At 40.9% G+C, this 27789-nt stretch overlaps 1 protein-coding gene across 4 annotated transcripts in view; it reads left to right on the top strand.

Moving 5' to 3' along the window:
- The window catches only part of sytl5 (synaptotagmin-like 5), a 48260-nt gene that overhangs the window by 9994 nt on the left and 10477 nt on the right, over positions 1–27789 (top strand). For 3 of the 4 annotated variants that reach the window (XM_004551330.3, XM_004551332.3, XM_076874849.1), the window contains exons 2-9: positions 19767–20095; positions 20186–20401; positions 22234–22346; positions 22472–22568; positions 23165–23261; positions 23390–23483; positions 25439–25539; positions 26154–26240. In XM_004551330.3, coding sequence (XP_004551387.2) covers positions 19977–20095; positions 20186–20401; positions 22234–22346; positions 22472–22568; positions 23165–23261; positions 23390–23483; positions 25439–25539; positions 26154–26240 — 924 coding nt within the window. In that variant the 5' untranslated portion in view covers positions 19767–19976. The remainder of the gene's footprint in view (positions 1–19766; positions 20096–20185; positions 20402–22233; positions 22347–22471; positions 22569–23164; positions 23262–23389; positions 23484–25438; positions 25540–26153; positions 26241–27789) is intronic. The other variant, XM_004551331.3, reaches the window with a different exon arrangement.

Below are 27789 nucleotides of genomic sequence, written 5' to 3'. Positions count from 1 at the left end.
ATTGGGTAGGAGAGTCTGTCCATTAGTCAAACCTTGGATCAGGAGGAACAATATGGTTTCTTGTCCTGATTGCCAAACGCTGGAGGAGCTCTTAGTTTTAGGCAACAGTAATCACAATGCTGAGGAGATGAGGAGAAGAAAGGTCCTTTGTTTTAGTTTGATTTGTATTTCTCTCACAAACCGCTGTGTTTTAAGGCATTCTGTACTCCAAACAAGGCTTTTGGGGTCAGAACACTTGGTGTGCATTAAAGGTAAAAACCTGGTGTACGTATCTTTCCCTTTGAAGTCCAGATGGGCTTTTCTCTTCCTGGAAGTCTTTTATTTTACCAGCAACACCTAACAGCACAGCACAATAATCACGACCAATTTTCTGGCTCTGTCTCTTCTGCAGTTTCTCTGCTGGTTTGTTTTGGAGGATAAACAGCCTTTTCCTGAGCTCACGCTGCCCTTTTCCTCTTAATTAGCAGGTGAAATGACACAAGCAACCTTTCAGCACAAGGACAAGCAGCCTTCAGATAAGAGTGATGCCCGAAAGTTCAGTGAAGGTGAAAAGAAGAAAAAAATGGAAGGAGTGCAGGGAGATTAAGAGAGCACAGCTAACGGGGGTTGAGAGAGGGGGTGGGATAAGACTTTTTTTTTTTTTTTTTTTTAGAGGAACTGTCTATGCTGGTTTGTTTTTCCTATTTTCTGCTCCATTGAGCCTGGCAGGGAACTGTGGAGGCCTGCAGGCTTGATAGGTCATTACAGAGGACGGCTCTGCTGCGAGTGTAATGTTACAGCGGCTGTGACATGTGTGCTTCATGGCTGTAAGGGCAGCACTTTAAATATTGGTCAAGGCTTGGTAGCAAATGTGTTAAACATCGGTGGCTTGTATCTTAACTGTGAAAGACAGCCATGGAGGAAATCTCTTTTTTTCTTTTCAGTAACTCAAGAAAGGAATTTTTTTTTCAAATATTATTCACAAAAAAATCTGAAATATCAAAAATCTAAATTTCAAACTCAAGTTTTTCTTTTATTATCTGTATATTTTATGCATTCTAGGTAGCGTTTTAGCAATTTAGCTGGTGTCTACTAACATAATGTAATATATAAACTATACACATTTCTGACATGCTCTCACTCAAAGCTTAAGCTGTTAAATGAAGGATGGAAAAACATCATAACAAAAAGTAAGCTTACCACTTCTTTTTAAAAAAAATGTAATATGACTTGTCCTGCTGGTATTTGAACCACAAAATGGACTTCTCGTTTGTCTGTTTGAACAAAATGCTGCCACAATGTCAATTTCCTTCTTAAGTGTCATTGAGTTTGGAGCTGACTCAGAGTAAACATTCACTAAGCTAACAGTCACTTTAAGTTTGAGTGAACTCTGGTTTCTCAGCAGTAGTTTGTTCCTCCTGCTGCCAAAGATAATGGCTGAGTCCTGAAAGACAATTGATGTTGGGTTAGCTCTTCTTACCCAAGTAACTCTGACAGCAGTCGGATCAAAGAGAAATTGGTCAGAGAGTAAACATTAGAGCAGGTAACCGTTCATCTCCAGCCCTAGTATAAAGCGGCAGAAGATGGAAAATCTCATATAAACTCTATAAACACTAGACAACTTTATTAGCTATACCTTGCTAGTACTCAGTCAGACCCCATTTTGCCTTCAGAGCTGTCCTAAATCTTTGTGATACAGATTCAACACGGTCCTGGAAACACTTCTCAGAGACTTTGGTCTATAGTGACATCATAGCATCACACACTGGCTGCAGATTTGTCTGCTGCACATCCATTACTTGATGTCAGGTCAAAGATGCTTTACTGAATTGAGATCTGCTACTAAATGGAGGCTATTTGAGTAAAATGAACTCATTTTTATGTCCAAGAAACCAATTTTAGATGATCTGAGCTTTGTGACATGGTGCGTTATCCTGCTGGAGGCAGTCATCAGAAAATGGGTACGCTGTGGTCATAAAAGAAACAATCGCACACACCATTACATCACCACCAGCTTGAACCATCAATACAAGGCAGGATTGAGCTATGCTTTTTTTTTTTTTTGTTGTTGTTTTTGAAAACTTCTTACCCTATCTGCCCCTTCTCACTCTACCAGCACTTAACACTACAATCTACCTCAAGGTTCAGAAATGATCTTCTTCATCTACGTTGTAATGCGTGGTTATTCGAGTTACTGTCAGCTTGAAGTCATCTGGCAAATCTCCTCTTATCCTTGGCATCAACAAGGCATTTTCTCCTCGAGAACTACAGCTCACTAGATATTTTCTGTTTTTCAAACCATTCACTGTAAACTTCAGAGACGCTTGTGTGGAAAATCCCAACAGATCAGCAGTTTATGAAATAATCAGATCAGCTCATCTGTCACCAATAAAGTCAATTAAATCAACTTTCTTCCCCATTCTTATGCTCAGTTTGAACTTCAGGGGGTTACTTTTACCATACAATGATACATACATTGAGTTACTGCCATGTGATTGGTTGATTAGATATTTGTGAAGCAGGTGAACATGTGCACCTAACAAACTGGCTATTGAGTGTTTGTACCCGCTTTAAACATCCTCCTCTCCCACAAATCCAAAATAATATTTGGAAGGTTGCAGGTATCAGGTTCTTTGAAGTGAACTACTTTTTACAATACATTTTTGATGAGGTCTTAATCAACAAGCGTTTATAATTGTTCCAAACTGTGCAAACGTGGAGGGGAGAGGGGTTGTTCCCCATTTATAGGAAAAATGTTACAAATTTTGGGACGTGAGTATAAGAGAGATTTATCCAACTGCTATTACAAACAAAATATCCTGAGCAAAAACCTCCTGAGTGTCTATAGCTCAGGAGGGTAGAGCAGGTTGTGTACTAATTGGAAGGTCAATGCTTGATCCTTGGCTCCTCCACCAGTGACAATGTTAGAAAACCCTGAGGCGAGATACTGAACCCTAAGTCACTCCTGTTGCATATGTCGGATGTACGAGTGTGTGAATATTAGCTTAAAGCTAAGAAGAAAGTGCTTGTATGAATGTAGATGAATGAGGCATCTAGTAAAAGACTCTCTGTGTGCTCAAATTGAGTAGAAAACTGCTATATAAGCACCAGTCCATTTACCATTTACAGATGTTCTTACTGGGACACTAAGTGTGGATTAATTAACTACTATCTTATTGGCAGGTTCTTGACATATTGCTCACACTGCATGGTAACAAGCTGCCAAGGCCTTTAACAGCTTACTGAGATACAGTGTCAAGGGCAGTGATTTTTTTTCCCTCCAACATTTATCACTGGAAAAGCGCTGGAAAAACATCTGCAAAGCCAACATTAGTGGAAACAGACTGCTGCAAACATGTAACAACAAAACAAACAAATTAAGTATTTCGCCTGGTGTGACGGTGGGGTTATCCGTGGGCGGGGGAGCTATCTTGGAATAATGAAGCTTGAACAAATGAGTTTTTCTAAAGCTTTTCAGGCAGCTTTGAATGCTCTCACACAGGGCGAGACGCAGTGATCGGATAGCTCAGCTAGCAGTCATCCTTTCTTTGAAGACGTTTGTTAGACTGCACTCAGCAGCCAACAAGAAGTTCAAACAAAATCCGTTTTTTTTTCTCTCAGACACAGGTGGTCACAACTTTTAGGGATGTTGCAGGAATCCTTTAAAGTTACTCCCCCCAGTTCTGTTTTTGGGAAGGTGCTTATAGTATTTGGGGATGGAAAGAGGCTGGAGATGAAAGCAAATGTGAAAAGCACCTCATTTGAAGCAAACTGGCAGCTTGCATCCAACAGTCTTCTGAAACAGCCAGACTCGAACAATTATGATCACACAGCGGTTGACTGGCTGTTTGGAGATGAGACACTAAAACTCCCTCGTGGTTCCACAGAGCTACTTCTGCCACACTTTGTGGTTGTAGACTAGTGTAATGTTTGTTTGTTTTTTATTCCTTTTTTTTAAACGATCATCATGTGTCACCTCTCTGTGATTGCAGCTTTGACTGTGGTGGTTTGAAGCACCTTTAAAGCACTTTTGCCTTCAGATACGTGAACAAAGTCACCCCACTCTAATCTTCCGTCCAGGAAAGATGACTCGTAGACAGCCAATTGAGGAAAGATATCGCAAAGTTTGGCTGCCGTTCTCCTATATATGTCTTTCTGCTGCATGTTGGCATCACCTTCTTCGCAGACAAAAGGCCAAATCAGGCGACGACAGAGTGTTAGTCACTGTTATGCAAAGTGTCAGGCTTGATGGAGGTGGGTTATTCATATCGGCACCTAATGCTGCTTCATTACCTTTAAGCCAACCAAGTAATTAAGGTTTTAAATTGGATTCCAGTTGACAAACCGTGGTGAGCCGTGTTTCGGGAGAGTTATTGATATGCAGGGAGTTCAGGGAATGAATTGATGAGCGAGGAGTGAAGGAAATTCACGCTGACAGCAGGTTTTCGCTGATTGGCAGTGACACGAACAGTGTGTCTGACAGACCTCCAGGCTGAGAGAAAGGGTCATTAGTGCACTGCAGATATATTATCCACCCTGAGGTGTGTGTGTTAGAGTCTAAGCAAGAGTCTAAAAAAGAGAAATCTACGAATGCTTTCCAGTCGGACAAACACGTCATGTATTGTTGCTGGTGTGATTTTTGTCCTCACCCAAATCCACCTCACATCTCTTCCCAGAAACCTCTCCACTCTGCTCCAGCGTGCCACATCTCATCTCGAGCTTTCCGGTGAAGACGCAGCCTGCCTATTGATTTCACCCCACTGTGAACACTGGTTCACATCCGATAGCAGGAAGTAGATTACATGGTGGGGAGATGCACGGCTGAGATAGCAGGATAAATCTTATTTCCGCCCTCAGATAAGATGGTTGAGCTGGAAACCATTCTGAACATGCTTATGGATTGTTGTCTGTATCTGCACAGCAGAAAGCAATAAAGTAAGAGTCTGTGCGCTAACTGCTTTATAAAGAGCTTCTCAGTCTGAAGACTCTCCGCTGGTAAATTATGTTGTCCTGAGCCTGGCTTTTATGTGCAGTCGTCTATCTCAAGAGGTTTGTGCTTCATCTCATTCTGACGCTTAGAGAAGTAATTGAATTTTATGTCTGAGTGTAGATTTGTCATCATTGTGAGATCGGTTGTAAAAGTATGTGGGTTAAAAAAAACTGTTTGACTCACAGGTGCAAAAGATCAGAAGCAAACGGTGTACAGGAAGCAGGCTGAGGCAGAATCCAAAGCACACGCAAGATTAAAGAAACACAAGAGCTGAGGCACAGAGTCGGTCGGATCAGGCTACTAAAACTAGAAGAGCCTTTGTAAAGTATTAAGGAATTATCCAAAAACCTACAGGTTTCTTTCTTAGCACAAAATCAGTTTGATAGTTTTTGTCCTGCTGACACTGTAAAGATTTATCCAGCAAGACACAAGTCAACATCGTGGCATCAATTTTATTTTATTTTTTTTAAAATAAATAAAAGTATCTGAGCATTTTAAATGGAACCACAGCAAGCCCATTTGAGTCATACCTTCAATTTGTAGTTGTACTTAGATGGATGTGTGTGGCAGTGCCGAGAATTGCTTTCCTGTTAAAATGCTCCAGCTCTGGTTGAGCAACACGTTTTGGACATTATCTTCAAGCACTCTCTTTATATGATGCAGTATTTATTGTTAAATCGATGACTGGAAGCAGGCCCGAGGCAGTGAAGTAGCCCCAAACCGCATTCTGATCACCGTGCTTCAAGGCTGGTTTGAGGCTCTCCTGAAAAGCTTTCTTTGGTTTGCACGAAACACGTCTGCACTAACTGTGCAAAAACAAAAAAACAACTCTGTGTCCATAGCACATTACTCCAATAGAGCTGCTCTTTGTCTTCATGGTCATTGGCCAATAGTCTTTTATGCACTGATGTTTGCTCTAATACCAGATGCTTTTTGTCTGGCACACCTCCCATATAGGATCTGATTTTACACGTGATGACTATTGTTGCGTCTTTACCTTACAAGATAAAACACACCTTGAGGGGTTTGTTTTTAGTAACATCATTTTTGCACCAAATGGCCTGTTCCTATTGGTTGGCAGCTGTTCAAAATTAGATGAGCATATTGCAGTAAAATATTTTATTTCATGTTATTGGGAGATCTTTTCAAATCCCCTGCTAGGATCATATTCATTCCCAACCTTTTCTTCTAAAGGCGTCTGAGGATCCTTTTAATTTGATCTGACCCTACGTGACCTTTTTCATAATCACTCAGGACTTTTGTACAGTGCTGTGATTTAATGGATGTGAAGTTGTGATAAATGTGACTAATTACCAAGATGACGTTGAAGTTTAATTTTAAGCGTAAGTTGTTTATCGTGCTCATCTGTTAGCACTTTATCAAAAGGATCTTTGATTATCTAAATATGCTCAACAGACGCGTGCCGACTGTAAAGATTTCCACTCTGAAAACAAAAGCGTTTGAATGATGGCAATAAATTGAGAATCTATCAATAATCTGTCGGTTAAATGGGGTGTAATTACATTCTGTATTTGTTTGCTCTTTCAAGCAGGTCTGCTGTATTGGTGCAGTCTGCATGGTAACATAAGCAGCGTTTATGAGTCAGAAATGTGTTTTTGCAGTACTGTCAATATAACACGAACATGACAAACGCGCAAGCGAGGGGTGGTGATTAAAAATGTGTGCGTAAACAGGTGTACTGTACCTGGGGGAAAGAGGCACTTGCTATCCAAAGAAAACAGGAATTTGCTCTGTCATATTCTCTGGTGTTTGCAGTTGCAAGGCGTAAGCAGCTGTGAAGTGTGTTATTATTGACCTTGGATGGTGAATAATTGATGCTTCCTACACTTAGAGGAAGTCTGCCCTTTTGTGTTTGTGTTTGCTCCACATAAAGACCCCGTGTTGTTTGTCTGAATCCGGCAGAAGGTTGTCTGCGGCTGTGTCACGCGACCCGCTGTTTAATGGTCATCAGGGATGATCTCTGTTATTCATCATCACTACCGAGTCCGACTGCATTAATGATTCAGCATCCTGTGAATCGCTGCAGGAGGATTCAGAAGCTATACATTAAAACAAAAGAGTTGAGCCACAGTACAATCTGCCAGTTTTTATCCTGGGGAGAACTTCCCCGACTGACTGACTGTTATAAATGAAGCTGTCTGATACATAGAGCTGGAAATCTTTAAACTTTATTAGGTGATACAGACTCTCAGTTCTTGTAAACACTTCTTTGGGCGATATATATTGCTGTGCCTGGGGACGTTATCTAGAAAAACCTGTGCCTCCCAGGAGATGAAGAATCTGCTGATTAAAGGTGAAGGGATAACTCTTTAAGGAAAAACTGATCTCTCGAGTCAAAGATCTAAGCTGCTTCTTGCTGCAATAACATGTCTAACGCTGGAGTCGAAGCCGGTGAATTTTCAGTTTGAAGAAGTCAGCGTGACCCACATTTTCTACATAAACACACTATATAATGTTCTCACAACCTCACTCATCCCGCTAGAACTCTCTCACAGAAATGCTTTGTGCAAGGCTTTCAAGGTTTATAATCCAATATGATTTATCGAATTGCAGCAAAACCTTACATCATCTAACGCATATCTGGCATTGAGAGCTATAATTAAAAATATACTGCAGTGAACAGTAGCTAATGCTATTTCTGTGGTGCTGACATTAAGGACTCTGCTGCGCTACTGTTTTCGTTTCACACCTTCTCTCCATAGAAGTCAGACTCTATGTGCTGTCTGATGAAAGGACGGCAGTGTTTTATTTTGTTATTTCCGTATTTTATTTGTTTGCTGTTTTAAAGAAAATCCACTGGTTTATTGTTTTTTTTAAATCCTTAGTGACAACGCCAGCTGTGTTTGTTAATGTTGGGGAGTTTAATCGGCTATGATGGATGGAACATAACAGTTAAGCTGAAGCAAAATGCTCCCTTGGAGTCATTCTGAGCTGCTGCATCATTATTTCACAAGTAACAGAGATGAATGAACTGTACATCAGTGCCTTCTTTCCTTGTGTTGAATTCTCCCAATTCTTTGAATCTTTGGGCTGAAGGAGGGACAATACTCGGTGTATAAATGCTCAATCAACAATCATTTATTTCCATACAATTCAACAGTCAGAGCATTACAACGTCCGGACGGGAGAGATGCTACCAGAGGGTCAGGCACATGTCTCCAAATGGTGACGGGTTGCTCAGCTTTTTATAGTCTCTAGTGGCCCCCAGCTAGTCGTAAAAGCCAAAACATCACATTTTTTCTCTGTTACAGCGCCTAAGTTATGACCTCGGCAGTTGTTTCTCTGCTTTCTGTAAGGTGGGGGTGTGGAATGTGGTCTATCTATCTCCCCTGTCTTTAGACACAGAGTCTCCTGCTTACAACCTTCTCTTCATGATTCAACAATTAAGCATGTCAAGAAAACAGTGTAACACATTCCCAGCAGATCAAGGATACAGAGTGATGCACATTTATCTAATGAACTAATATGTGAATATGTTCTGTTAACTCAAAAGTATAATGAGAACTAAACTACATACAGCTCACACACTCTATATTAAAGGGTATAATGTGATCTACAGCAGTATTCTAATTCAACTACTTTGATTACATATATAAGGTAACATATAATAACAGAATAATCTAATAATTCCCCCTTTTGATCTCTGAAAGAGATCACTTACAACATGCACTCCAGGGTCGCAAGGTCCAGGTTTTCTTGATCCTGAGGCCCTCTGTCCCCCTTTAACGGGTGGACCATATGTGGGATGACCTCTGTGTTCACGCAGTTCAGATGCAAGCAAAGTTAGATTTACAACCATAACAGCAGTTACAGATGACTCTCCCATCACTCCCCAATTCTCCCACAGCTTTATTTTGGTGCTCCAGTTTTCCACTCCCATTTTAATGTCCCCTTATACCTTTCAAATGTACTTAGACTAGAACCTCTGTCTAAGGAGCTTTTAACCTTTATTTTTATTGCTGCAGCTACCAGTGTCTTCCAGTTGGGTGATTCTCAGCTTCTTTCTTCGACCTCCGGGGTTAGACCACCCTTTAGTCATTGCACAGTTCTGGGGATTATTCTGCCCCGATTTCAAACAAAGATCTGTGTATTTTGGGGTCACCGGCGTGTCCCCCTTTTTGCCAAGAGCCTCTTGAACCTCGTTGGTCTGGTGTTCCTGGTTTTCGCCAACCCCTTCATGGTTATTGCTGTGTTTGTGGGATCCATCTTCTCCAGGAGCCCAAACGTCATGACACTTGACCCCAGTTGCTGTCTCGGCAGTCCCTACATCTGTCCCTGCTGTGAAGGGTCCTCACATCTCCGGGTCCCCGTCTGGTGTCTCTTCCTTTCTCTGCAAGAGACAGAAAACCAAAACACCTCTCTCCCTAGCCTTGATAATCTAATATTGTTATCCATTGTTCTTCTAATGATTCAAATTTGGTTTAAAATATTATGTTCAGGACTTATTCTAATCATAATCTATGTGTGTGTAAAAGAAATCAAAAATTAGTGAACCCTTTCTAAGTCTAACACATTATAAGCTTAAGTTTTACCATAGCTAATTTATTAAACACAAAAATAAACTCATAGAAATTTTCATATCACCATTGTTTGATGTTCAAACTCAACTTCCACGTCCCCCTTTTTTGACACACTCCCATGTGTCAATTCACCGGAGCTAGACATGTAAAAGAGAAGGTTAGTGACATCATATCTCAGAAAGTATCAGAAATTCTTCTCTCGAGTACCGTTGCTCCAGCCTTGTCATCCCTGAGGATCTTCGATCCCGAAAATGTCCCTTCTCCTCATGTAATAAAGTCTGTCATCCTTCCATGCCCCGGTAACTGGTCCATCCAGAGCTGTAACATTTTGAAATGTACATACAACAAGCCAAACCACACCTTGGTCACACCAACCCTCTTCCGCCCCGAAGATGTCCAATGCCATCCTAGTATGGACTGTCAAAAGTGGCTTTAACGCTGACTATCCTGACAATCCATTTTATAACGTTTCCTGGTCAGATTTGCCAATCTCTGCACCAGGGTTTTAAACTTTTCGCCATTTCCATTAGTTGTTATTTTTATTTAGTTTCGACTCCAGATTTTCAATTTTTACCAGTTGTAATTAGTTTTTACCAATTCTTTGCTAGTTTAGTGTAGTTTTTATTTTCTGAAAATCCTTAGTTTCAATTTAGTTTTATTTGTGTTTTGCAAAAATTAAGTGTAACAAAATCCCAGTTCCATCATATCAGTCATGCTCTTCTGGTTATCCTTGGGTGTTGAGACTAATAACTATTAACTCTTGCCGCACCGAGTGGTCCTAATTTTGGTTCAAGTGAATTGATAACCTTTTGAAGGCGATTGTTTCACACCTTTATTTAGATGTCCCAGTCCTGTTGTCTCGGGATACATCACGCTGCCTTATCTGGGGTTAGCTGTTTTCTGGGGATGCGGGTTGAGTGGGTGAGCTCTTCAAGGAGGGGGAGTGTGCTCCCCCTGATGAGGTCTTCTAGGTAAGCTAGGTTAACCTTCTTGTGTGAGCTTTTCAAGTGCACTTTAAGGTTAGTGGGACTTTTAGTTTTATAAATGTCCCTCATGACCCCCTGATGACCCAGTATTTCATTTTTGCACACTGTAGTACACATTTTAGTTTTTGCTTGTAGCTCGCATACTCTACTTGCCACTCCTCTAATTCCTGATGTTTCTTAGAGAGGGCAACAGTACCTTTAAAATTATATCACATGTGTGGGGGTGTGGCCTTGCCAATTGTTTTCCCCACCTTTTCAAAATGGCTGGCGTGCCCACAAGCACATTTCATGGAAAAAGAAAGGTAATCTTGATATTTACATTTAAAATGTTTTGTTAAACTCAGATTTTTATTTTATTCTTTTTGCAAGTACCCCTCCTCGGTGGCGAGAAACTGTTGGTGTGGTCAAGTGGGTGCTCTAGAAACAAACGCTCAGGACAGAACAGTTATCAGTCATGTACTTCCTACAAATTTTGCATATGTTTTATTTCATATTGATCCTCTGAGTGTAATGGTACATTTTAATTTGAATTTATCCAAACTAAACACAATATTTTCTTTATTTACTTTGCTCTTGTTCTTTTTCAGTACCACATCCTATCAAATGTCCCTGTCGATTATATTCTACATTTAATAACTTACTATTTCAAGTGAGAACCTAAATCACGAGGACCAATGTTTATTATTGCATATCTCTATTCTGAATGTGGCCAGTCATTCATAGGTATTGTTCAATTTTGGCGATTTTCCTCTATAAAATTTAATTGACTTTTTACAGTGGCCTGCTATGGTTAATAATAACATATTCCAGTCATGAGTGGTATCAAAAGTCTTCTCCACTGTAGCATTTGTGCCCCCCCAGACTCCAGGGTGGGGGGGGCACACATAAAATATTACAGAGGGCTGCTCCTGGTCTTTGGGATGCACTGAACCCTAGTTGTAAGGTTAACTGTCTGTAGCACATGACCATGTAAAGAAAATTGGAAAGCTAGCATTTGGCTCAATTTGTGGCAGTGATTGCTTTTATGTACACCCACCTGACATTATATTAGGTACACCTTTCTAATACCAGGTTGAATCCCCTTTTTTGCTTTCAGAACTGCAGAGTTCGTCATAGCACAGATGCAACAGGTTGCACGAAACATTCCTCAGGGATTTTGGATTTCATCGTCATGCTCAAGAAACCAGTTTGAGGTGATTTGAGGTTTGAGACATGGCTATTGTTGCGTTTTCAGTTTCACCCCAGTTCTTTTTATTCCTCAGTTCTCCAGAGACGACACCGGAACTTAGTAGTTATTTCACAAAACCTTTATCTTCAGTCACTCATGCACCTTCCAGAAGTGGAGAGAATTCCTCTGCAGATCTCAACTTCTTTGTCTGGTACAACGAGTTTTATACAAGCGACCCCCCACACCTCCCATCGTAAAACCCACACGGTGTGTTGTAAACCTAAAACACTGTGTTTGTGTATGTATGTGCGAGCAAGTGAGTGCCTGCGTGTGCGCGTACCTCTGTGTGTTGTGTGTGTGTGAATGTGTGTGTGGGTGTGTGTGTTTTAACAGTGTGTGTCTGTATATGTGACTTCCTGCTGGTCATAAAGTCATCTCCTCCCACCCCCAAGTCACAGCAAACTAAGATCCCCACTCGGGTATCCCTTGGGGAATCTCCACTGAGCTGTTGGCTTCTTGTTGTCTTACTCTTACAGCTAAGGATGAGGAGGGTCTCCTGCAAACCTACTTCTAAGTTGTGACAGTTATGAGCCTTTATTACATTCAGGGACAAAGGTAACAGAGTTTTCCTCTCTTTCCTATCTGTTCCATATAGTCCTAGCATCCCCCAACTGTGGCTTCCTATTTCCTTTTATGACTGGCAGATCAAATTCTGATCCTACCATTTGAATGTCACAGCAGGAATTATGAGTTATCAGACCAGTTTTCCAATGCTAGTGAGCCTGTGTGAGTTGCGGCCTCAGATTCCTGTTCTTAGGTGACAGGAGCAGCGCCTGGTGTGGTCTTCTGTTATTGTAGCCCATCTGTTTCAAGTTTCAACATGTGGTGCTCAGACCAGCCTGTCTGGCACTAACAACCACATCATGGTCAAAGGTTCTTTTTCTTCATTCTGATGCTCAGTTTTAACTTCAGCAGGTTGTCTTGATCATGCCTACAGGCCCAAATTCATTGAGCTGCCTTCATGTTATTGGCTAATTAGATTAGCCAGCAAACCAACGGCGGTTTTCTTCTTGAACTCATGGGAGACTGGGCCATTTTTGCCCAGTCTCTTTCTTATTGTTGAATCATGAACTCTGACCTTAACTGAAACATGTAAGTGGTTTTTTAATGTTTTTCTGGGTTCGTTTTTTTGACTTCCTGGATGAGTCGTCCATGTGCTCTTAAAGTAATTTCTTTAGGCCGGCAGCTCCTGTGAAGCATTACCACTTTTCCAAATTTTCTCCATTTGTGGAAAATGGCTGTCATTGTGGTTCAGTTTAGTCCCAAAGCCTTAGAAATGGCTTGTAACCCTTTCCAGACTGGCTTTTTTTTCTCAGGTGTTTCCGTTTTGTTTTGTTTTTTTATGAGTGAAGTAAAAAGTGTTTGTTAAAGAAGATCATTACTGTAATTAAATGTAGAAAATAATGAGCATCTCTAACCTGACTGCAAGATTATTGGATATGACTAATGTTTGGCTTATTTCTGCCACATCAGTTTGATTATAATTTGATGATTTTGCGTATAGATTTATTCTGTTGTTTATAAACTGCAATAACGATTTCAACCATATTAGCAGTCAGTATTAAATAATCGCATATGTATTTTTTCCCATCATTTCCTGAGTGTGCAGAGTTGAATGCCTCCCTCACTAACTGCTTTATGAGTAAGCACTGATGTGGGTGTACCCGGTGAAATATTGTGTTGTTTGCAACATGCAGTAATGCTCAAATAACAAAATAATAGTCATGAAGTCTTCCAGTTAAACCAGTCACGGTGTGTGTATAGAGTTTCATTCAGCAGCATATTGGAGCTCGAGACTACTTGAATTTAGTTCAGTTTTTATTTATTTTTTCTGCAAATCTTAAAGTGCTAAACAACTGGGGAGAACAGATGTTTATTTTAATCAGAGCAGCAAAACAATGTGAGCAGAGGGTACAGCAACCATTACAAACAAAACATGAAAGACACGAGGGAGATGGTGACTGATATTTCATATTTCATCCCCGTCTTCTCTCCGGACCCAAGATGACTGGATCTCAGTGTGGGGGGGGAGGAAAAGAAAGTTCAGAGGCATTTAGAATCATTTATTTAAAAGCCACACAGCAGCAGGATGTGACGCTGAATCAAGTTGAGCTACAGTGCCTGTACTCCTCACAGTGAAGAAACAGTGCAGCAATGCAGCTCATTGATGTGTTTTTAATTGTCTTTAGGCTCTGTTACATATGAATGTATTAAAGGACTCTGGATAAAAGCGTAGCACGGGTACCGAGGATCACTCAGTGTTGGTTTTGGTCTTTAGAGGGGAATCTGTGACAGTAAGGAAAATATAACACATCAACAATATCAACAAGCCCATCGTTCAGAGGCTGACAGACATACTGTGTCTGACTCATCCTGTTTTTCCCCTTGGAAGGTTTCCTTTCTGAGAGAAAAGAGCTGAAATTAAAATACCGACGCTTTTCTACCAGCGTCCTGTGGCCTTGGACTTTGAATTATTCCATCCGGCCGCTGAATGCTCAGTTCATGTTTGTTGCATGTTCATTTCTCACTCATATCTATTTTGCTCTTCTGCCAAGTGGAGCCCACCTGCGACCTTTAATTGGCAGATTGATTCTGCTATTTGTAAGCTCGACCACCTGCAGAAAAGACCAGACTGACAGCTGGTGAAATGCCACAGAGTTGCAAAACACAAGGAAGACCGCAGTGTGGCTTTGTGGCCAGATGTCCTTGATAGAGCACAGAGTCGGTGACAAACAATCCATTACATGCTTGGATTGTGAACAGTGCAAAATATGAAAACCACCGCTGTGCAGCGAGTGATCGAAACAGTGAGTCACCGTACTTTCCTCGAAGCAACGTTTATTAGCGCAGAGCTGAGCAGCCAGTGTGTTTCTTCCACTCGGATCCCAGAGTTTCACTGCCTCCTCACTCGTGTTTACTCAGGGCAGAGCGGTAGCGGGAATGTGTGTTGTGTGTACTCAGGGAGGGCTGCATCAGGATACCAGCCCTACAGTAGCACACACAAGCGGACACACAGTGCAGTGCCTGTGACTATAACATGACAGGAGCTTAGATAAATATTAGTTTTGCTTTATTTATCTTGTTGACCAACTATTGTTCGTGAGTGGACTGTACGTCAGAAGGGTCATGTGACATAGGCTGTGTTGTTCTGCTCCGTATTTTTTTTATCTGATGCACAAAACTAAACCCAAACACTACCACAATCATAACAGAAATTTTCAGTATTTGCAAAATTATTGTGTTGATTAAAAACAAGCAAGATCCCTTGGCAACAATGATGATTATGACCTTTATGAGTTTTTTTTTTCTTTTTTCATTTTTTAATGGCCCGTAATAATCCCCTTGTAACTGCATCTTATTTTCTGTTCTTGCTTCTATCCATGCAGAAGTAGAAATCCTTGTAATTTTCATTAGATCAGTCAGTTAGAGGATCACATGAAGTGTGAATTAGCTGATGCAGAGATAAAACGTCTTCTGCTAGTTTCCAGATTTTCCACTTTCATGCCACCAGAAGCTACAAGCTAACATATATTTTGTCAACCCTGTAATGCCAAGTGTATCATGAATTCTTGTGAGTTGTTGAGGCTGAAATGCTGAATATAGCAAATATGATACAAAATAAAACTAGTACATGTATAAGAATATTTTTTTATTATTTTAAATATAAATGTAAATAATAATAAGTAAATAATCCAACATGTATTGAATAGATAAGGAAGTAGAAACATGTAATTATACAGCAGATTTTAAATCAAAGTGTGTAAAGTTAAAAATAAAAGTACATTTAAAAAAGTTCTTAAAAAGCTTAGACCTCAGGATGGTCGAGTGATTGGGAAGCGACGATCTTGAGGGAGTTTATGGCTAGAGGTTATCTACCACATGCACGTGAAAAACATTTAAAGGCTTTAAATTCAAACTGTACCAGTTTACACTGGATTCTGTCATACCCAGGGAACCAGTGCAAGGCTGCTGTATTGTCCTTTTTGGTAATCAGTTATTGGACTAATTGTATATGTAGGAAATGACTGACTGACTCCAATATACAGTGCATTCACATCAGACATTTCTAGATGTAAAAAAGCATGAATAACCTTTTGCAGATCAGAAGGTTTTAAAAGAGAATTTAGTCTGGATGTTGTTCTGAGCTTTAAGAAGAAGCCCACTGAATCTCACTCACAACGCTTCTTGATTCTCAGGCGTTTTCTTCAGCTTCAACTTGAGGATGAATATCTCGGCAGCTGTTATTCGTCCTTTCTCGTCTCATTGAGCCGTATCACAAGGTCACGTCTCTGCTTTAGGACCAGATACAATGAAAGACCTATGTTATTCCTGCCATCTTCAGATGTACTACATTAGCATGCTAACATCCCCAAATTAAACAATAAGCATGCTAATGCTTGTTCTTCCTTGGCTTTAAGCACAAGCTAGAAGTATGGCTGCAGAGGCTCAACCCAATCCAGGATTTCTGGGACAGATACCCATTTTTGGCAAGTAAAAGATCTCATATGGAAGCTTGTTTCCACCACTGAAAAACGAAAAAGTGGGGGTTTATCTCAAAATTGTAAAATCAGTAACTCAAAATACGTCAGAATTTTAAAGTATTCTCCCAATATCTAATTATTTACTGCGATTTTTACATTAGTAAGTTGAAATTTTGACTTATGGATAGTAAAGCTTTTTACTATTTACCATTTTTATTTAATTATTTATTTTCCCAGTGACAGAAACAAGCTTCCATACATTCTTGATATATCTGAGCCAACTTTGACTTTTCATCACTAGCTGCTTAGCTGCATTTGCTCCAAACAGCAGAGTTGTAGCATAGACACTATGTGTCAAGCTGTCCTAAACATATTTTTCTTCATCATATTCACTATAAAACTGCTGCTCTAATGTCTGCACTGATATTGTTATCAGTATCACTGACAGGTTCATATCATCCTAAAATATTTGCCAGCCCATATATGAGCAGTTTTTCTTGTTCCAAGTGAAATCACACATTAAGTTAATAGCTGATAAAAGGCAAATCTGAATTCAACTGCTTGAATCATTTAAATTCTAAGGTATCTTTTATTATTCTCTTTATCAAATCCCCAGCTGACGTCTAAAAGGTGAAGCAGTATCTCTTCACAGGTTACAATGCAGCTGGAGTTCGGCTTAAAATGCCATAATTGCTGATGTCAAGATGTGCCTTTGGCTGCAAATGAAGCTGTGATGAAGTCTGCCGGTTCATTAGTGCTAATTCATGTAAAGTGAAAGGAAGAGGGAAGAGAAGAAAGGACGAGGATGAAAGAGACAGTAATGAGTAAGGACTGAAGGAGACTGGTGTGGGCCTGGGCGGATCTCTCCAAGCCGTCAAATTTGGTTTCCCGACTTAATTCACGCAAGCACAGGCAGAATTTTGTCCTCATTCCACCCCATATACATTAGTATGTCATCTTTGTGGCTGCTTTTATTGTGCACAATATTCTTAGCAGTTTATTTGATCAGGCACTGCAGCGAGACGGAGAATATTCTCTGTGTGTTCAGATACTTTCAGACACATCAGAAGAAATCAAAGCCACTCAGGGTTTCCTTAGCACAGGAAGGATTGGCATTTTCACTCATTTACACTTTTCCTTGTGGACCTCTTATCATAATCAGGACTGCTTTAGCTCAGATGGTGCAGCTATTAGTTGTAGGGTTAGTGGTTTGTTTCCTAGCTCCTCCTCATCATCTTCCTGTCTGTCTGTAAGTCTTCAGCTTTTTTTTCCCCGGTTGTTTTTCTGATTAAAAATTCAAAAACTTCAAAGCACAGATCAAAACAACATACGAGGGAGACTAGATAAAAGAGCTAAATTATATAAAAGTGTTGGAGCAAGACACTGCTAAACTCCAACCTGCTGCTCTTTGAGGCTGCACCAACAAACACAAATGTTTTAAACGAAATAATAGTATCAGCGTGTGCAAATGCAAACCATGAAAGAGATGATGTTTGGTCATTTCAGCTTTTTGATTTGGTCTGGTTTTGGTAGGATGTTACCATGGTAATATTTACTGATGGGATTGTAGCACAGAGGGCCAATCATGTGAGAGGGTAATCACGGGCAGCAGGAGAGGAGAGGGCAGGTTGATCACACAGACTGAAATTGTTTCATATTCCTGTAGCTTTGTAGCATCAACCTTCTTTTATTTATATTTTTAAAGTTGTTGTTGTACTTTTTGAGTGCCTTAGGTGTTTTTATTTATTAATATAGTGGCTCTGCTAGAACTTTTATTGTAGGTTTAAGAGCTGCGGAGATGAATAACCGTTAGCTGCTGCAGAAGAATGCAGTGAACTGTATTGATTTTAAATACAGTTCACTGCAAATGATCGGTCCTGCCTTTTAGCAAGTTTATAACACTGCAGAGTTGGTTTGCAGACAGATTGTTTTGGTTAATGTTTGGCTTTCAGTATTGGGTATTTCAGTCTTTTGTAAAACTGATTATAGTTTAGCAATTCTGACTCTGTTTTTAGTGCTGTGGCTGGTTGTGTCCTCGGGTGATGTTCCCTTATGTTCGGTGCTGATATTGTCTGTGCTGCTGCATTTAATTAGTGTCATTTGAAGAGTAATTTGGTTTACATTTCACGAAGACGATAATCCCAGTGCTCCATCACTGGGTAGTTAGCTTCCAGCCTTTAGGATGGTTTTGTTTCTTCTTCTTTTTTCTTAATGCCTTAACAAATGGTGGTTTTGTGGCTGATGACCCACACTGACTGCTGCGACCTTTTCATGGAAGCCCTTATGTCTTGATTCACCTGTGATACAAAAAAGTGCTTATTACTGCCGGTACAAAAGCAAGCTGCCTCGTGACGGTGCTAGAGGTTAAAATAAAGTTGTGCTAATTAAAGCAATATATTCAATAACTGTTGAAACATGTCAGTAAAAAACATAAATGTGGAAGTTTATGTTTAAAATATTTAACAGTACCAACATTACAATTTATGTATGGACAAGAAAGTCACCCATCTGCACATGGACTGCACAAGGGTCCAGATCTGTTGTTGAGAAATCTCTCTCCAGTCCTGAGTGAGTGCATTGATAATTGATGAACGTGTCCCAGGTATGTTGCGCAGGACACATATCGGGACTAAATGGTGGCTGACAAAGTGTCTGGATATGCTCCTGATCCAGAGAGACCTGCACTGCTCTGTCAGCAGGGAGGGCAGCTATTGTTCTGGTGAAACAGCCGCAGGGTGGGTGCTGCTGCAAGAATAGCACAAGTACAGGTTGGAGCACCTGATCTCAGCACCTCTGTGCACTCAGATTTCCACCAAGAATAATCACATCATACATGGTGCTCTCGTGGACATGCAAGGCTGCAGCAGCACCTCAGAAACATCACCATGTGAGCTCCTTTGTGTTCAGTAGACAAATTTATCAAAGGCACTGTTGACTCAAACCAATCAACCTTATCAGAAAACTACAGAAAACTAGATTAAATGATATCCTGAGAAATGACTTTACAGTACAACAAAGATTTGAAAGCTTATTTCACAAAATAACACTTATAACACCTGTATGTACTATAGTGTATATAATCCTGTGTGTATGATTGTTCCCATCTGCGTTATAGATATCTGCATTTCTTAGCAGACTGAGCAATACTGCCATCTCTGTGGCTGTGTCAGGTTATATAAAAGCCGTTGCCATGAAGCTAGGTGGTTTGGTTTGCAGGTGTGCAGATAATTAGTACAAGTCTTGTCGGGAATTTCACGGAAAGATAGAGCTTTGCTAATGTAAGCTCAGCAGCAGCGCTCTGAATGTCAGGCTCAGCTCCTAATTGGGAGGTTGTTAAGCTGCTGTGGAGCCGTCAAATGTCTACCAATTACTTGTGCTTCCACTTGTAATACAGAAAATCATTGTCTTATTTTAATTAATGCTTTTCAAACTGGCCTGAAGACAGGTATATTAACCAGGATCAAACAGGATTTTTTACCTCGAAGCCGTGATGATTTATAAAGTTATTATTGCCAGATGTATGTTAGTGACTTTTCTTTGTGTCTGCTTGACCTTGTCTAGGTCTCCAGGGAGTTCCAGCTTTCCCTCCCCCCAAAATAAAATCAAATAAAAGAAGAAGTTCTGGAGAGACCCTGGGAGCTTTGAATTCATACCTTTCCAGCACTAAAAGAACAAGATGAACACCGCAGGATGATGTAGTTCTTGCTGACGCCCTCCATGCAACGTATTCCCCTGGCTGACATAACTGGATAACTGGTGACCGTGGGATCAATGGAGCAATCTGGGAAGGATCTGAACCTCTCCTTTCTGCTGGAACATGAACGAGAAATGATCCTGAAGGTGCTGCAGAAAGACGAGAAGCTGAGGAAAAGAGAGGAGAAGAGGATTCGGTGAGGACTTCCACGTCACCATTTAAACTCACCGTCATCACGTTTACTTTTCTTAGTGTCCTGTGACATTCTTGTGTTTCTGTCCCGCAGGAGGCTGAAGAATGAGCTGCTGGAGGTCAAACAAAAGGGTTTCATCCGGCCACATGATTTGGGAGCCCGACAGTGCACTCGCTGCCTCAAGACTCTGGGCCTGATCTTCGACCGGGGCGATCTCTGCGAGGAGTGCCAGTCTCGAATCTGCAGCAGCTGCCGTATTGTGAACCCCAGAACACGCGAGTGGAGATGTACCTTCTGTGACAAGCTCACGTAAGTGTGACATCTGAAGGGGGACCAGAGCAGCGTTCAAGCTTTTCTTTGTACTAAAGATGATTAATTGCACCACATCTGCCTCCATTCATCTGTGAGGGTGCCCTGGGGTTTCACTGCTGTGATCTACAGGGCTTAAAAGAGAAAAAAGCACTGCTGGTCTGTGTAGATCTATCATGTTCAAAAGTTAAATGAGCTAACATGTGAGGACTAAACAGATACAACATTATGCAACATCTTTCTCTGACACTTACCTTTTCTTTCTAATCAGGATTGTCCTTAGTTTCTCTTGAACTTACCCTGCACTATTGCCACATTTAGAGTTTTTCTGGCCTCTAAAATTTGCAGGGTTTTTGTTTATTTGTTTGTTTTTAGCTGTAAAGCCTCGTTTTTCAGCTGGTTGTTTTACTGTAGTGTGATTGATCAGGTGCTGTGAGCTCTGTTTGGAACCATAAATCTTCCCATCTCTGCTCTGACAAGCCACTGTCCCTGACTGTCGCACACCTGGACAGTGAAAAAAGCCAGCAACCGTGAGCCGTCACCAGCCTTGGCTCCTGTGTAGTGATATTTTGAATCAGGGATTTTTAAACTGGTACCGTACGTACAACATTTGAAAGGTGCATTTAATGCAAATATCCCCAGTGTCTGTGTGACAAAGCGTCTCGACGCACTAGTATTCGAAACAAATGTAGTCTAATGAGCACTCGAAGGTTTCCAGTAATTCTCCCCGCCTGCTGATTTCCGTGATGGAGGGCTAAATAACAGAAACACCTCCCTGTGCAGTTCATTAGTGTCACAGCAGCTTAATAACTGTGCTTTTAAATAGGCTATGCTCTAAAACAGTTTCAGCAATAACTCAACATTATAACCCTCATGAATAAAGGTGTTATTTTTAACGCTGAACTGAATTAGCTTCGGTGTCAGATAAATAGTGTGACCGAGTGTGTTAGGATATCTTCAAACCTCGTTTCTTTGAACCTTTGGGTGCTCCTGGTGGGCGTAATTGTCCAAAGGCTTTTTAATGCCACTTTTGATTGTATCCTGACATTAAAACCTGCTTTAATCTGCTTTAGCTTTAAGCTCCAAGCTTCCAACTACCTGTGCGTGGTGGCTCCGAGCTAACTAAACATTCACATTTAAAAAAATGTTTCTGAGAAATAAAGACGCAGGTTTTCCACTGCTTAGTCTGAATAATTATGCTGAGGCCAGAAGATCATGTCTGCAAGAAGTAAAACTTTTCTCAGCTCACGCCCACACGTGTAGCGAAAAGGTTTACATGCAGAAGATCACAATCCGAACCAGGAGGAAGGAAAAATGGATTTTGCCTACGGGTGCCGGATTAATTTCAGAAGTTAGGAGGGTAAAAGGGAGAGAGAGAAGTAAATGCCCACCACTGTATTCAATAGTTTTTATGCTTTGTGCTGGATCTGTTCTCAATGGTGATTGAAAATGCAAAAAGCGTGACATAAAAGTGTCGAGCTATGATTTACAACTCGTGTTTAGTGTTAGTTAATGAGACTGAGATGCAATCGCTGGCCAGTATTGCAGAGATGTAATATTGCAACAGCAACACTTTCAGAGAAATATATTTTTCTATGTGCAAAGTATTACCAAAGCTAAAATTCAAATGTTTTTCTCATTTTTGCCTGCTTCATTTACCCGGAGTTCTTTGAGTCGCTATTGATGATTAAATTGAGAATTCAGAGACTTAGAAATAATGTGCGACATGGGAGAATAGAGCACTTTCATTCCTTCTTGTTTCCTCTGATTTTACTTTTACTACATGTGCTGTCTTGAGGTGTTGATTCCCCTTTAATGTCTTTGTACGACAGGGAGCTTAAGGTGTCGAGCGGAGAGTGGTTCCTGGAGGAGAGGTCTAAGCGCTTTGAGCGGGGGCAGTTGAGCAGTGAGGTTGTCAAACAGACGATCCTGAGCACCCCGCTGAGTGAGTCCGACTGCTTGCGTTCTTCAAACCAGAATGATTACAGTTGAAAAGACATGTTAACGGTGCAACAGAGAAGCAAATGTGCTGATTTCAATACTCACTGGCTGATGCGTTTGTTCCCGAAGGCCCAGAAGTAAAAAAGGCCGCCCCTTCAAAGCAGGAGAAACCTGAGCCTGCAGTATCCAACAGATTAACTGTACTCAATGGTGCCAGGAGAAAAGGGTAAGCAGATAACACAGAGCTTTAACAGCTGTTTAGCTTCATACAAACACATACTGACCTTAATGAATTAAACAACATGAATGTTTAATGCATGCAGGACATGCAGCACATAGACAGGATAAAATCATCAGAGAGTAAATGTTCAATGTGTTGAGTGTGCACCTCAGTGTGAAAGCATTAGAAAAGATCATATGTATGTATATGTATATATGTATGTGTGTATGTATGTGAAGGCAGCACTGAGAGGCATACAGACAGAAAGCAGAGCAAATGATAAACAATAGACGATAGAGATTTACTTTCAGCATTTCATGGAGTCGCAGTTATTTTATCACTTGATGAAATAACTAGTTTTGTCCAAGCTAACAGACCAGCACCTCCAAGTTGGCTAAAAGTTGGTTCTACTCCATTACATCTTTATTTTCTGTTTTTGCTTAAGAATACAAGCAATAAGTAAAACAAAGTTAATCTGAAATATTTTCAGCATCCAAAGCGCTTAAGAAGCAAAGCTGAAGCAGTTGCCATTTCTGGAACTGCCTTCAGTGTTAAACTCTGGATTAGATGCTGTTATTCAGCTGACCTCTGTGTTTTTTCAGGGGTGGTGCAGAGGGTATGGAGTCCATGGCATCCAAAAACCTACGTCCCCGGTCTCTGGACAGATTGTCCCATCTTGATGCTAATCGGAGGGTCAGGGTCAGCAATCGATGCACACAAACAGCAGCGCACTGGGGAAAGTTGGAAAGTTTTTACATTTGGGGTGGAAAGCGTATTTTAAAGGTTTGCGTGGTTTTGTTTGTTTGTTTGTTTGTTTTTTAATGCAGCCTGAAGGAGCAGAGAGTGACGACCCTGAGGGCGCACCTGAGAAGAAACCTTCTGGCCCGAGCATTTCTGTATCCAGGCCCTCAGTTTCATCAGGTATTTTAATTTTTGTCCCTGCACAACGAGGTGATGTGAATCCTGCCACCGTCTCACATCTTCATAGCTCTCACACAAGCATTTTGATAATTCACAAGCTATCGAAACAAGTCACACTTTCAAGAACATCACCTTTGAGGGTTGATGCAAAAGCACTCGTCTCCACTTCAACTCAGACTGTAGCTCACAAAAGATAAAATTATTCCTTCCTTTTGGAGAAAATGTCACATCTGCACGAATTAGACTATTAACTTCTACACTCCAAAGTGCCGAACCTCTTCATCTCTTTCAGAGCACTTGCCTATGCTCCTATCTGCTGGCTCTGTAACTTTATCAAGGTTTTTTAAAATGGTTCTGATGAGGGTTTTGGTTCAAACAAAGCTGAATCTCTACTCAAAGCCAGTTGTCAGACCAAAGCAGTAAAAAAATAGTTGTTTTGGTCTTAGTATTTTTCTGTGCCTGATTATATAAGAACTATTCACAGCTTATTTTTCTTTCTGAGACTTTTTTAAGCTGCCTGAGGCTCATTTAAGGCCACAGCTCTAAACAGTGAGAAAGGCAAAAGGGTGTAGTTTGGAAAAGGCTTCACTCTCAGTTCCCAGGCCTGGCAGTTTTTCCAGCATAAAAAGAGAGAGAAAGGACGCAGAAATGAGCTCTTAAAGTTTTTTTTGTGCTGGCACTCAACAGCCGACGGGCTCCTCCAGGAAACTGACTGAAAATATAAAAACTTGATGTGAGATATGAAAAAAGACCCCTCAGCTTTCAGTTTCTACTCTCCAGAATTTAATTTAGAAACATTTCAGGAGATATTTTTGGAAGTCAAAACAAGATCTGGAGAAAAGAAGAAAACATTGAGTGAGCGGAGGGAATGCGCACTTTCTAATTAGAGAGGCTCTGCATAACCCCCTCATATGACTGCAGAGTACCTGCAGGAAGGTTTAGCTGACGCGGGGATTATGGTAAAGTGCTGAAGCACAAACAGGGTCTACACAGCAGAGATATTGGAAGGAAGCTTTACCTGCAATCTAATTAGAAAAGTCAGATGGAAATGACTAAGAGAATCCCAGAAAGTTGACGGTGCTCATCTGGACGAGTGGTAAAACGTTTCTCCTGCTGAAAACGCTGCGCACGATGAACGGAATCAACCTTCTGAGGTCTAACAAATCTGCAAGACGATTTTATGGGATAAGTTCTTTGGGAGCAAGTGGCATGGAGTTCAGATGGAGCTGTTTGGCCGCAATCCAAGGTTTCAAATGTTCAGAGAGAAAAGGGGAGAAGTAAAAGCGCCTTGCTTTAGCTGATGGATCAGGAAGATTGGATTTCCACAAATGTCACTTAACTCTGAAAGCAAATAGCATGCAGCTAAGAAGTGAAACTGAAATAAGCAGCCTTCTACAACAAGACAAGGATCCTAAATGGACCTCTGTCTCTTGCATCTTTCTGAAAAATTTTTTTCAATAAACTGTGTTTTTTAGACCTATTTTAGGAACATGAATTAATTTCACTCCAACCAGTCGCAGCAGATGGCCCCGCCCCTCCCTGAGCCTGGTTCTGCTGGAGGTTTCTTCCTGTTAAAAGCGAGTTTTTCCTTCCCACTGTCTTTAAAGTGCTTGCTCATAGGGGATCACATGATTGTTGGGTTTTTCCTCTGTATGTGTTATTATAAGCGCCTTGAGATGACTGCTGTTGTGATTTGGCGCTAGATAAATAAAACTGAATTGAACTGAATTGAATTTAAAGCAACAAATAGTTGGAAAAGAAATCCTACATCATAACAAGAAGATTTATCTGCTGCAGACGGCACGATTGAGCAAATAGGAAGTTAATAAGTTTCCAAATCTGACCAGAAGTCCGCTGCTGTCTGCCTATATTTCTCAGTGTTTACGTTACAGCACTGCACCTTCAGAACAGTTTTCCTTATTTCTCTTGCCTTCTTCCCTCTCTTCCTTCATCAGATCACAGTCGATCAGAGTGTGACCTGTTATCTCCCGGCTCTGAACCCAGTGACAGTGCCCTCTCTGTCAAAAGCCGCTCAGTCCCCGGCCTCAACGAAACGGTAAGCGCCATCATCCCACCCCCACTCCTCCTTCACACTCATCACACATTTGATTTTTCAAACAAACTCATAAATCTCTGAGTGGGAAATTGCCGCACCTAGATTTTTTTTTCCCTCTGTTGCGCATTTATACATGATGTGGTTACACACTACAGTAAGCTCGGGACCCGTGGGCCGATGAACTCGACACGATGCGTCAGATGTGGGACTGAATGTTAATTTCACTTCAGAGCTCACTTCAAAGAGCATGACAGGCATCTAAACAGATGTAGGCCAAAAGCAGGTGGAGGATGTGATGGTCAGTGTCGGGCTGCTTTGTTTGTTTTTCAGCGAGCAGCAAACAGAAAAACTCTCAAATGTTTTTTTTTTCTTTACCTACTCATCCATTCATGCACTGTTCATTGTAAAAACAACCACAGTGTGGTTTTGCTCGTGAAAATTTAATTACCGCTCTCTGTCCGGTCCTGTCTGATTAAATTTATGGAAGCTGCCTGCATCCACCCACACAGCTGCCGCATGGAAAACTGCACAGAGCACAAAGACGCTCTGGCCGGCTTCTCGCGTGTCATCTCCCGTGTCATCTCCCTTCTGACTGAATCCGCTGTCATCCACAGGAGTTTTCTGACGACGAGGACATCGATGCCCTGATGTCAGCCCACAGCAAGATTACGAGCAGACGCCTCAGCAACGCCGTGTCAACGGTAACACCCGTGCTAGATCACTCACAAAATCAAATAGTAATAGGAGTTCCCATGTGGTCAAACAGGTACACGATTATGCTCCGTATGCACACATACCGTGCGCTCACCGCCAGATGTGTGACTCAGATGTGTGCGTTCTAGTGTTGACTGTGCAAACACAGACTCAGCTGTGTCAGGAACACCTCCTGTAATAGGAAAGCTTAACCCTGTTTCCGTAAACTAAGTAGTCGTATGGAGGGAAGGGTCACTGCTTTGAGGCGTGCAAGTGTGTTTATGTAGGTTAATGATGTGCGCTTTGCGGGAAATATGTCATCCATATGTAAATACTGAAAAGTGGAGATGTGTGTTTATATGAAAAGCTAAGATTTGAAGCTGCACCCATCTATATTTCAAACTAACAATGGAAGTAATGTGAGGCCTCTAATGAACTCTGAGGAATGATCTCAATCTGCAGTCCTGCAGAAGCATTTCGAGATGATCGTTTTGTGGAAGTGGAACGGCGCTCATAACACGACATTAGCATAAAAATGGCTCCCCTGTGAGTTCTGAGGCATGATGACTGATTGTTTAATCATGTGTAGTTTATCAAAGTTCCAATAAAGAGACTAAGGTGTCAGATTTTTTGCATTTTCTCACTCGTCATGTCCGTCACGTTGTCCATTTCAAGCCCAAACAAGATACACTATAATCACCAAAAGCGGAAAGGGAAACTAAAAGACGCGCAGCCTCTGCTGTCCTCTAGATACGAGCTGCAGCTGTTTTTCTTTTTTTTCAAGCTTTATTGAAAACAAGACAGCCATATCTCACTCTGTCTATTTACACTGCAGTTGATCCATAGCACCTATCTCACAGGTGTGGGATGACACCAGCCTATACGTCGTCTGTCATCTGTCAGCAAGAATATGACATCATAATTACCTGATGTAGCCCAGCAACCGTTTTATCAGACTACTACTGTGTAGTCTGATAAAACGGAGTTATTATATTTTGTTTTCTTTAATTCGTTTTCAAATTTCTCTTTACCTTTTAGTTTTTCTTTCAGTTTCGTTTTTATTGTTTGAAGATGTTTCGTTTTAGTTCAGTTTTTATTGGTTTTAGTCTTTTGAAATAAAATGTCACGAGTACAATTTAGGAAAATCACTTCAGGTATTACAATAAAAACAACTATTTAAAAGCAGTTGACTGTCAGTCTCATAGACATCCAGAGTCTCAACAATCACGTGCATCAGAGCGTCATCATGTAAATTGTAATAAAGTTTTTGCCACTCTAACGAATCTACAAACAAAGAATATTACCTTTAAATTATATTTTCATTTTCCCAATTTAAACTTTTTGTTTTGTTTTGTTTTGTTTTTTCAGTTAACCGAAATGTTTTTTCACATCCAGTTTTAGTTTTTAGTTTAAAATAACTTTGGTCTGAATCTGTTTTTCGTCCACCTGTTTTCAACCAAAAGCCTTTGAACTGAAGAAGAGAGAGTGGGCTCTTAGAGAGGGCTGAGGCCTGGAGCTAATGTTACGTTTTTCAGACAGAGGCCGGACCGACTGGCT

Source organism: Maylandia zebra, linkage group LG16 (assembly GCF_041146795.1).
Source record: "Maylandia zebra isolate NMK-2024a linkage group LG16, Mzebra_GT3a, whole genome shotgun sequence".
Lineage (NCBI taxonomy): Eukaryota > Metazoa > Chordata > Actinopteri > Cichliformes > Cichlidae > Maylandia > Maylandia zebra.
Note: the sequence above shows the minus strand (reverse complement) of the source record. Positions and strands in the feature narration are given on the sequence as shown.